General features: G+C 37.8%; 1 protein-coding gene across 2 annotated transcripts in view; it reads left to right on the top strand.

The window, feature by feature from the left end:
* The window catches only part of si:ch211-266k8.4, a 49,192-nt gene that overhangs the window by 19,847 nt on the left and 17,161 nt on the right, over positions 1 to 12,184 (top strand). The window contains exons 11-12 of one of the 2 annotated variants that reach the window (XM_046850165.1): positions 7,550 to 7,639; positions 12,036 to 12,130. In XM_046850165.1, coding sequence (XP_046706121.1) covers positions 7,550 to 7,639; positions 12,036 to 12,130 — 185 coding nt within the window. Of the gene's footprint in view, positions 1 to 7,546; positions 7,640 to 12,035; positions 12,131 to 12,184 lie in introns of both variants that reach the window. The other variant, XM_046850164.1, reaches the window with a different exon arrangement.

The following is a 12,184-nucleotide window of genomic DNA, read 5'->3' as shown; positions in this document are numbered from 1 at the left end:
ATTTTTCCTCTAGCTAGCTCACTGGTTACGGCTCTGGGTTACTGATGAGAAGGTTGGGGGTTCAAGCCGAAGTATCGATTAGCTGCCAGTCTTGGGGCCCCTGAGCAAGGCTCTTAAATCTCAGTGCTCCAGGGGCACTGACCCCAGCTTCCTATGGATATGCGATGAAAGAATTTCATTCATTGTTCTGTAACAGACATGCGACGATCTTTACATACAGTGAGGAAAATAAGTATTTGAACACACTGCTATTTTGCAAGTTCTCCCACTTAGAAATCATGGAGGGTCTGAAATTGTCATCGTAGGTGCATGTCCATTGTGAGAGACATAATCTAAAAAAAAAAAAAATCCAAAAATCACAATGTATGATTTTTTAACTATTTATTTGTATGATACAGCTGCAAATAAGTATTTGAACACGTGAGAAAGTCAATGTTAATATTTGGTACAGTAGCCTTTGTTTGCATTACAGAGGTCAAATGTTTCCTGTAGTTTTTCACCAGGTTTGCACACACTGCAGGAGGGATTTTTGCCCACTCCTTCACACAGATCTTCTCTAGATCAGTCAGGTTTCTGGCCTGTCGCTGAGAAACACGGAGTTTGAGCTCCCTACAAAGATTCTCAATTGGGTTTAGGTCTGGAGACTGGCTAGGCCACGCCAGAACCTTGATATGCTTCTTACAGAGCCACTCCTTGGTTATCCTGGCTGTGTGCTTCGGGTCATTCAATGCTCTAACTGAGGGAAGGAGGTTGTTCCCCAAAAATCTCGCAATACATGGCCCCAGTCATCCTCTCCTTAATACAGTGCAGTCGCCCTGGCCCATGTGCAGAAAAACACCCCCAAAGCATGATGCTACCACCCCCATGCTTCACAGTAGGGATGGTGTTCTTGGGATGGTACTCATCATTCTTCTTCCTCCAAACACGTTTAGTGGAATTATGACCCAAAAGTTCTATTTTGGTCTCATCTGACCACATGACTTTCTCCCATGACTCCTCTGGATCATCCAAATGGTCATTGGCAAACTTAAGACGTGCCGGGACATGTGCTGGTTTAAGCAGGGGAACCTTCCGTGCCAACAGTAACCTTGGAAACGGTGGTCCCAGCTCTTTTCAGGTCATTAACCAGCTCCTCCCGTGTAGTTCTGGGCTGATTTCTCACCTTCCTTAGGATCATTGAGACCCCACGAGGTAAGATCTTGCATGGAGCCCCAGTCCGAGGGAGATTGACAGTCATGTTTAGCTTCTTCCATTTTCTAATGATTCTTTCCAGCCTTGTGGAGGTGTACAATTTTGTCTCTAGTGTCTTTGGACAGCTCTTTGGTCTTGGCCATGTTAGTAGTTGGATTCTTACTGATTGTATGGGGTGGACAGGTGTCTTTATGCAGCTAACGACCTCAAACAGGTGCATCTAATTTAGGATAATAAATGTAGTGGAGGTGGACATTTTAAAGGCAGACTAACAGGTCTTTGAGGGTCAGAATTCTAGCTGATAGACAGGTGTTCAAATACTTATTTGCAGCTGTATCATACAAATAAATAGTTTAAAAATCATGTATTGTGATTTCTGGATTTTTTTTTTTTTAGATTATGTATCTCACAGTGGACATGCACCTACGATGACAATTTCAGACCCCTCCATGATTTCTAAGTGGGAGAACTTGCAAAATAGCAGGGTGTTCAAATACTTATTTTCCTCACTGTAGTTTCTATAGTAACCACAACTTAGCGTTGCACGTTCGAGCCATTCTAACACATTAAAAAGCGAGGTTTGCGTTCACTGATACGGTGGAAATAAATTTTTTTTCATGAACACCTGCAGTCTGTGCTACAAAGTTGTAATCGTAGACTTTTCTTGCTTTTCCGGTTGTCGTAGTAACTTTTATTCGTGGGCGGTGCCAACTAGAGGTCCGGAATCGGGAAAGATCACGTGCGTTAACACTAGCTCCGCTTTTGGTAGTGAATTGGTAGTTGCTACCAAAAAAAATGCTGCATATTTGTTGTGGCCACGCCCACATTTATAGTCACAGTCACTTGTCATAGGATGTTGCCTGAAATGGAGCGTTCTCTATCTATGTGTGTATGCGAACATAGCGCTCAGAGTTTTGCTAACTCCGAGGACGTGATGGAACGTGTTTATTATTATGAAATAATAACAGAAACTGGCTTGTTTAACTAATTGTGACTATGAATGGATACAAAGTGTAACATGGAAATGAATGTATTTTTTCTGAATAAGTAAATAAATGGTAATCGCTGATATTTGGCTGTGGCACAAGAGGAAGTAAAACACTTCAGGACTTGCTGTTGGAAACGAATCACCTCCAGGGTGGTAACAGTAACACACCACTTCTTTGTTGATTAATTTCTCTATTCTCTACTTTGTATTCAATTCAATTCAAATCACATTTAACAACGGACATTTGCAGAGATAAAGACGTTGTATCAAAGATTATTTTTTTTAATTGTCGTTATAATTGTTAGTTTAAGATGGGTTGAGATAAAACTAGGGCTGCAGCTATCGATTATTTTAGTAATCGGGTATTCGACACGATTATTCCTCCAATTAATCGAGTAATCGGATAAGAAGTACTTTTTCTTTAAGAGCAAAACTAAATATACAAGAGGAAATGAGGCGAGTCTCTTAAAATGATCGTCATTTGTTTCCCTTTTAGACAAATTGACATTTTTATTGCTGAAATTGCACACAAGAATATCTGTGAAAACTAAACACATTGCAAATACAAATATAGGAATAAAATATAGAAATCAATTTCAAATTAATGTAAAATAAATTAAATAAGGGAATCATAGTGCAACCAAAAATTAAGGCATACATCAAAATAATGGTAGTAAAATATAATATTAAAACCTTAATATTGCATTTATGTTGTGCAGCTTAACTTTCAAGTTTCAGCCTAAATACAGCTCTGGCATGACATGAGCTTTTCTAGTCTTCTTCCAAGACTTTGTGGCTATTTTTAAAATACCAGCGTATCATTATGTATAATATAGTTTCTCATATCTTCTCTTACTTTTTTTCTCATATTCTCTTAGATTTTATACTTATAGACCCTTTTAAATAAAGCACAATTTCTAAACGGGTGTTTTTTTTTTTTTTTTATTTAAAAATTTTTTTTTTTTTTTAATGAATTAAGTTGCGTTCTGTGTATTAATTTGTTTGTGACAAATAAAAATCTTTTGTACGAGGCTAAAATTTGTGGACAGGGAGGTAACTTAAAACAAGAGTCCATACAAATAAGATAATAATAAAACCTAAACACCACATTCAAAAACGTATTGTACGGTGTTTTAGTTTTAAATGATCCCAGACTTTGGAAACTTTCTGTTTCATTTGCTTCAATGCTTTTTTTTTTTTTTATTCGAATCACTCGAGTTACGGTTGAGCTTTATTACTCCCGAAGGAAATTCTTTTGTCAGGGACCGCTTCAGAGTACAAAAAAAATAAATAAATATGGATGAAATATTTTTGAAAAATGTATAAATTTTACATGTACAGTCAACCCCTGATACTTCGCGGTTCGGACCTCGCAGATCGGAAAATTTGCGGGTTCTCGTTTGGAACCTAACTATAACAGCAACTGTGGATTATCTTAAAAAAAAATCGTGGGAATCCGCAGTGGGACCAAATGTTTAGGAACGTTAGGAATAACATTTAAACTGTTAAAAATGTTTTTACTAACAAATTGCATACAAAATTTTTGAAAACACATTATTGTATTATTCATTTTAAGTGATAAAAAAAGTTTTCAGTTGAGTACGCATCAAAAAGGAAACAATTTACTGGCGTTATGTCTAGATTAATTCACTAAGGTACCATAGGGGCTGCAGGGGTGCATCCAAAATATGCAGATTTTTAGAACTCGCAGGGGGTCTTAGAACGTAAGAGTTCCGGGGGACCACTGTAAAAATGTATTCAAAGATACGAAACGGGTGCTAGAGAACTATTGCGCATAATCTGATGTTGCTCATGTTATAATGACATAAAACTCTCAAAACTTTCCAAATCTTTCATTATCCCTAATGATTGAACCAGTGTTGAGAGTGGCAAGAAAAAACTCCCTGAGATGATATGAGGAGGAAACCTGAAAGGACTTTAAACAGAACAAATTTTCATCCGTGTGGCACCAAATGTCCATTCAATACAGTTCCATCATAGTTCAAAAGGCAAGTAAATGCAGAAATGCAGTCTTAAATCATTGTAGTAGTAGTTGATATTAATTACAGTCCAAATTTAGGTTTGCAAAGGCGGAAACTTTACATGGGAACTTCATCTGTGGAATTTTGGAAATGTACCAGGATCTTATTAAGTATTAATGGGGATTAATTAAAAAAAAATTATATAAACTGTATACAAACATAAGTGTAAACATTGACAACCATGTGAACTAATAAGATTTTTAAAAAACTGATATTTTTGAATTTTGTTGCACAATCGCTTACACACAGGAAAAGGAAGTTTTTTTTATCTAATATTTATGTAATTTATGTAATTTATGCAAACGCTCTCCAAAATCTGTTGACATTATTTTGTGTGCGGGATTCAAGAAATTGTTATTCTGTAAATTTCCTGTTTATTTCTATTTATTCCTCTTAATTCCCATGGAAAGTTTCCAGTCTTGAATTTGGACTGAAGAACCCTAGTCCAAATCCATCTTTGTAGGTTTTTAGTTGCTCAATAACTCCATGGATCTTTAGGCTGTTCATGTGGAACCATCCTCAGGTGCACAGAGTGGCTTCAATTGATGAGCGCCATCAAGAGGGAGGGTGTTGGGATGAATAAGGCAGATTTAAAGAAAGGAAAGGGACAGGAGCACTGGCCACTGGTACCTCAGGAGCATGTTAAACTCAAAAAAGAATATTTTAATATTCAATGCATCTGTTCTGTCTTTCACTGTTGCCAAATAATGACCTGATAACCCTGTACTGCTTTGAAATCATCGCAGAAATCTTCAGTGTATCTCTAAGTTCTCAGGTCTGATCCTCTATGATTACAGCACCATAGCTACAGCATTAGCATCAGTCACTAATCTGTCCCGACTCCAGATGTCATGGTTTAAAGTGCACTGCTTTGCTGCATAAACACCATAACTGTCCCACAGATTAGTGTAAATGGGTCAAAGCTGGGGTTTAATAAGCAGAACCTGTGCCCTACAACCTCACTGTGACCTTGTGAAATTTACCGATGGGCTTCATCTACTCAAAGAGTAAACCTAAAGACTTTGAGGGAAGATAAATCAGGAGGAAGAAGGCTGTCAGGAGAAAACAAAGAGGAAAAGTCTTTTTAGGATTGAGTTTTGTCCCTTTGTAGGGCACTTAAACGTGACAGGCTGAGGCATGACGCCCTTCAGGGGGTTTCACCAGGGGCTGGAGTTGCGTGTCCATGCCTGCGATCTGTTTGAGGTCGGGGTTGAAGCCTGAAGACTCTCGTCGATTGAGACGGATCACTGATTCGTGGCTTTTTGCTGATCAGAACTTGGATGGATCTGCAGACTTTCACTGTCGTCGTTTTGATGATTTTTGCGTAGCAATCAATCGTCCTGAAATGAGATAATCACCCTGTTAATCTTCTCTAAACTGTTTATGCAGTACAGGGTTTTTGGAGTTGTCGACTGCCCTGGTTGAAGGTGCATGGCTTTGAATCTGGGCCCTCAAAAACATGGATTAATTTTGTGATTCTTTGAGTGACTCTTTGACTCCTTCTGCACAAATGCTGATTTCGACTTCCCTTCTCTGGCGAGGAAACAAACTCTACAAACTCACTGGTTCAACTTCACTGGCTCTCACTCATTTCTGACAAAAAAAAAATAGCATCCATAGTCAATTCCCACAAACAATTTCTATAAGATACATAATTCTAAGGTCCCACTCAAACCACTTCAAACTCTACCAAAGACTTTCCTCTCAGACAGACTCCATCAAAACGCCTAAAGTAATAAATTCGCTCGTTTACATTTAGAATTTCAATGTAAACTCGTGAAATTTGTTCATATTATTGATATTTGTCGTATTGTGCAGCCATTAAAAATAAAAAGAGCAGAAATCTACCCAGAAAAAATCCCATCTAATTATATTTAATGTTTGTCTGCAAAACTTTCACAAAAACTGGTAGACTATAAAAATCTGTAAACTAAGGAAAAATATATTTACTTGCAATTAAATCAGAACTAACATAAAAAAAATAAATAATAAAGTCTCGTGGAATCTTCATTCTAAAAAAAATATTAATGGATAAATAAACTACAGGTGGAAGTCAGTAATCCCACATGTACATCTGCTTCTCAGAACCGGTGGATAGAACATTTCTAAGTGGATGAATTTAGGAGTCAAGTGCACATGAAAGACGTGACGTTGGTCCCTGTTGTTGAGGTAATGGTGAGCAGATGGTGAACAGATGGGTCAATCTGATGGCAAACAACACTGTTTTTTTTATTTCAGTACTCTGAGAAAAATTCTAGGAGGAAAAAAAAGTGACATGGTCGAGCTTAATGTAACAGTGCTTTAGGAAAACATTAAAAATAAATCGCACAGTCTAGAACCAAACAGGATGAAGAACACGTTCTACTCCTAAAACTATCTCAATGTTTCTGTTCTGGTCATTTGTCCAAGTGCGATCGTTCTTATTAGCACTTTTCTGCTGCTGAGGAACAGTGGAGAAGGAACAGGTTCCTGTACCTGAGTATAAGTACTAATTCAGTTCAGTTTTATTTGTAAAGCTCTTTTAACAACAGAGATAAATGTTATAAAATTAATATTTATATGTTGTCTCAAATAAACAAGAAAGTGGTAACAGTGGAAAAGAAAAACTCCCTGGTGGAACGAGGAGGAAACCTTGAAAGGGTCCAGGCTCAAACGGGAACCCATCTTTATCTGCGTCATTTTATTAATCCCCTTCTGTCTCCAGAAACAGTAAATCCCCACCTTTGACATTTCTACCTGAGAAAAGTACTAAAAATTCTCTAGGTATGAAAGTAAAAGTGGTGTTCTATCTGGTGATCCTAGATAATGGCTGTAGCTTAGTGATCCATTCTCCTGCACATCAGACCTTTTTATGGGGCATAGAGAAGATGCGATCAGTCCCCCCTCAGTCTAACATGGAGGTGGAAGCTTGATAGGGATTTGGGGTTGTTTTGGAGCAGGGAAGGTTAGAGAAGTATTCCAGGTAAAAGGAACCAACATGGCAACCATTCTATTCTTCAACACCATTTAATTCTGTATGGATGTCCAGGATCGTCTGGAATGTTCCCCATCATGGGGACAGTCACTGCGCCTGAATCTTAATTTATAAGATGCACAGCAGAGTTTTTCAATGAAATGCGATGTGTGATGCATGGAAACAAAAGGAACATGCACGTGTCTCTGTACTGATTTTATCTTGTCATATTCTGCAACTGTACACGAAACATAAATCTGTCAAACTGACTAAAGTGAAAAAATGCAAGCTATCTGTCTATTATTGCTAAATGTGAATCCTGTATTTTTTTAAATTATTAGCTTTTCTTATTATTTTTTTCTTCATTTTCAGAAGAAAGCAGTAGGAACAGTCCAACATCTCTCAGCTGTGTGGAGCAGACAGAGCACAGAGCTGAAGAGGAAAAGAATGAAGCTCCTGGAAAAGGTCAGACTGCTGATTTACGGGTTTCTTTTCCATGACAAACAACTCGAATTGATAATGAACATGATGAAATGGTCTGGATTTCACTAAAGATCTGGAGAAAACTTTTGAGAGATAAATTGATAGCGCTGGCGAGCAGCCCGGAGAGCGATAACAAAGAAGTCTGTAAACCCGCTGGGTTTATGGGCTTAGGTGTGTCACGCCAGTGTTCACACTCGTACGCACACAAGTTTATTTCTAAAGCACAATTCGAAAACGTGTTCTCTACTGTAACGAAACGTATAGTAACATTCAACAAAAGAGATTCTATTCACCTCTACAAAACAAAAAAACCCTACAGTCTCTGGAATAATGCACTAATCCAGTGTCAGGGTTTTTTTTTTGTCTTGTTTTGGGTTCTTTTGAGTGTTTGAGACTAACCCAAGGTGGAAGATTTGATAATCTAATTTTTTTTTTTAAAAGGCCGTTCCCTTCTCAATTATGTCTCATCTGAAGATCTAAATTCAGAGAACCCTAACCACTGGGTCATGACTAGAGTTGCAAAGGAGCTGGAAATTTTTGGAAACTTCACATGAAAACTTCAGCGGGGAAACTTACCAGGAATTTATTTTCCTGAATTGAAATTCTTTAAAATTCATTAGAAATGTAAGGAAATTCATATAAACTATATCATATGTAAACATTTTTGTTTGGTCATAAGCTGACATGCATGTAAACTAATTGAACAGATAAAAAAAATGAAATTTTTGACATTATTTTGCAGGATTAAAGAAATGATCTGTTATATTAAGGAGGAATGCACAGTGCATGTAGGAGGTACGGGCCTCAGTAGCCCTGCAGTAAGTGTGATTTGATGTGCAGGGAAGACATCCAACTGAAATTGCATTAATTCTGGTTGTTTTAATCAAAATTATCCAGCAAGATTTTAAGTTCCCTGTTCTTGGCTAACCTGCAAGTTTTTTTTAAAACTCCCAGTTTATTCTCGTTAATTCCCATGGAAATTTTCCAGTCTGGTAAATTCCTGGAATTTCGCAACCCTGGTCGTGACCCAGTACCAGTGGAAGAGCTGTTAGCGGTTTGCAAGAACCGTTTTCAAATGCCTATAGATATGACCCTACTCTTTAAGAGTCACTATTCAAATCTACATACATACGTACATAACAACAGATTCGGCGAATTGTTAATGAGTACAAAACCTTCGGAACATTTGGAAATATAGTGTGTGTATGTGTGTGTGTGTGTGTGTGTGTGTGTATGTATGTGTATATATATATATATATATATATATATATATATATATATATATATATATATGTATATATATATATATATATATATATATATATATATATATATATATATATGTATATGTATATATGTGTGTGTGTGTGTGTGTGTGTGTGTGTGTGTATATATATATATATATATATATATATATATGTATATGTATATATATATATGTATATATGTATATATATATGTATGTATATGTATATATATGTGTGTGTGTGTGTGTGTGTGTGTGTGTGTGTGTGTGTGTGTGTGTGTGTGTGACTTCACTTGTTCCATCTGCGAAGGAGGCTTTGAAATGTAATGAAACACAGCCCGTATTTTCTTCTCTCAACGATTTGTTTACTGGGGAAGAAGATCGGATCAGTGTTTGAAGTCAGTCGAGTTCAGGCATCACATGACTTCATCTTTGAATAGCGTGCAGGTGCCGGGGGTGGATAAGGGAACATGAGTGATGTGAGCGTTCACACTGCTGAAAGAAGATGAGTGTACGGGGATTTTTTGCTTGTATGCTTGTATGACTTGTTCCAGGCTGTGTTCCATTCTCCTACACATCAGAGAGCGAGGTTCCTATAGTTACACACACACACACACACACACACACACACACACACACACACACAGATAACCCTTACTCCACACACTCATTAGAACCGTAGGAAAAATGTACATACTGTACATACAATAACATAATCAACTTCACCGACTGTCCAATGCATATTTAGTATTTTTCGGGCAACTTTTCACTTTCACTCATTACATTTTTTGACACAAATATTTGTACTTTCTTCTACTTACATTTTCAAAACAGACTTTAGTTTTAATCTATTTGATCAATATTTCTCACTGCTCTGTTTTCAGCCCATCAACCTGTTTCTTGTCATTGCGTAGCTTCTTCAATCTACCACTGGTGTATCATTTCCTGTCTCTCACACACTCTTGATGTCACCCAAATGAGGATGAGGTTTCCCTTTTGAGTCTGGTTCCTCTCAAGGTTTCTTCCTCATGACATCTAAGGGAGTTTTTCCTTGCCATAGTCGCCATGGCTGCTCATCAGGGATAAATACACACCATTCACCTTAAATGTTGATTTCTGTAAAGCTGCTTTGAGACAATGTCTGTTGTGAAAAGCGCTATAGAAATAAACTTGACTTTACTTTACTTGACGCCCCAGATGTAGACTACCGTATTTTTCGGACTATAAGCCGCTACTTTTTCCCACGTTTTGAACCCCGAAGTTTTAAACAAAGAAGCGGGTTATTTATGAATTTTTCCTGGGTTTTTCCCGGTTTCACAAACTTCAAGCCAAAAAACTGAGATCCATAACATTAGACCAATTAAATTTCTGAACGGAAACGGAAAAACGCACCTCACCTGTGTTCTGAGCTGCACGGCATCGGGGAAAAAAAGGTTTTTTTTAAACGCATGACGATGCCAAAAGATAAACTCCAGAGAGAAATAGTTGTGAAAGGAAGGAGGAAGACAGTGAACAATGACTTTCTTGGTAGGCTACTGTTTAGATAAAAGCCGTTGTAACGCGTTTAGTCTGGGTGAAGGGAGAGCTCGCTAACTCCAGTTACAACAGAAATCATATAAGCACAGACAGGTTTCCAAAACTCGTGCTTTTTTATTTTTCTTGGCAACAGCGTTATGGGTTAGTCAAAGAAACTTAGAAATGAGCATCAGAAAATAAGGACATATTCCTCAGTCTTGCACACACGCAGTAATAGCGGAAAAATGCGGCAGCAGGCTATTCCCAAAATACCGCTATGCTCCTAAAGGAAGCGCAACATATTTCACCTGTTACACCGTGTAACAGACACTGTCTTTCATTAAAGCCTGTGTAAAGTTCATTAGTTTTAATGTAGACATTAAATTATAATAGACAGGTGCGGCTTATTTATGTTTAAAATAAAAATCTTTGTCAAATTCAGTGGGTGCGGCTTATATATGGGTGTGCTTTATAGTCCGGAAATTACGGTAGTTTATGAAGCGAACAATGAACAAGACAGAAGACAACAAGAAGTCTGGGGTTAACATGGATGAGACAGAGGAAGAACACCTGATCATCACCATCTTTTCTCTGCTTGTGTTCTATATGGTGGATGTTCAGCCTGGATACATTTATTAGGGAACAAAACCTGAAATGCTTTTGTATTAATATATTAATATGATGTGAGGTTCAGTTACCAGCGTGACACTAAAACAGGTAGTAGAAATGACTACTTTTTACTGAAGAACATGTCAGAGCCCAAACTTCTTTACTTTAACTTGAGTGAAAAAGTGCAGTCAGAACTTCAACTTTTACCAGAATCCTTCAAAACATGTGCATCTGTACTTCCACTGAGTGAAGCATGTGTGTACTTTTGCCATCTCGGGGGTTGGATGGGGGTATGGAGGTGTAATTATTTATTTTGCTGGCCTGACACGTCACTGCAAAATCAATACCACGGTGCTACATTTCTATCCTGGTGGGCGTGGCCTCTTCAAGAGTGACTCCGCCCTCGTGTACAATATACGAAGGCTCTCTGTATGGTTTGATGAGAATAAAATGATGTACATAATAACGATCTGAGCTTAAGACCCGCTGGAAGCTGAGGCTAAATAGAAGTGAGGGGGAAGTTACGCTGACATGATGCGATCACCCTTAGAAACACCAGCTGAAGAACTGAAGGTGTTCCTCACTCTCATGAACACTGTAGAATCGGTACCAAGAAGGTAGTTTTTAGAATCATAACGTTACATTATTTACATTTTTTTATTCAAATGTACAGTATAAAAACATTTATAAGAAACGTATCAACTCGGCTTTGAAACAGAGTTTGTAATAATAATAATAATAAAAAAAGTCCATAATAGAGATAGAACACAATAATAATAACATGTACAGAGAGAATTCTGGGAGAGTTGGTGGTTTAACAGGTTCATAAACGCACTCGATTGACACATATATATATATATATATAAAAGCAGGTTCTGCAGTTTTATGGAGTTGGAAGTTTAAAATGGTACACATTTGTCTGTATAATTTATCTGTTTGTCTGGGCTAATGAATGCCTGTCTGTGTGTGTGTGTGTGTGTGTGTGTGTGTGTGTGTGTGTTTTCCCAGAGGCTGTAGGTTCAGGTGGAAGGAACGTGTTTGCACGCATGCTGAAAGCGGCGCATCGCTACCTGGCAGACGCGAGCAAGCAGAGCGTGACCAAGGTACCAGCACACACGGACACCAAGTCAAGCCCCAGAATGCATTGCTGCTGTACC

Source organism: Silurus meridionalis, chromosome 5, assembly GCF_014805685.1.
Source record: "Silurus meridionalis isolate SWU-2019-XX chromosome 5, ASM1480568v1, whole genome shotgun sequence".
NCBI lineage: Eukaryota > Metazoa > Chordata > Actinopteri > Siluriformes > Siluridae > Silurus > Silurus meridionalis.
The sequence above is the reverse complement of the archived record's forward strand: the minus strand, read 5'-3'. Positions and strand labels throughout refer to the sequence as shown.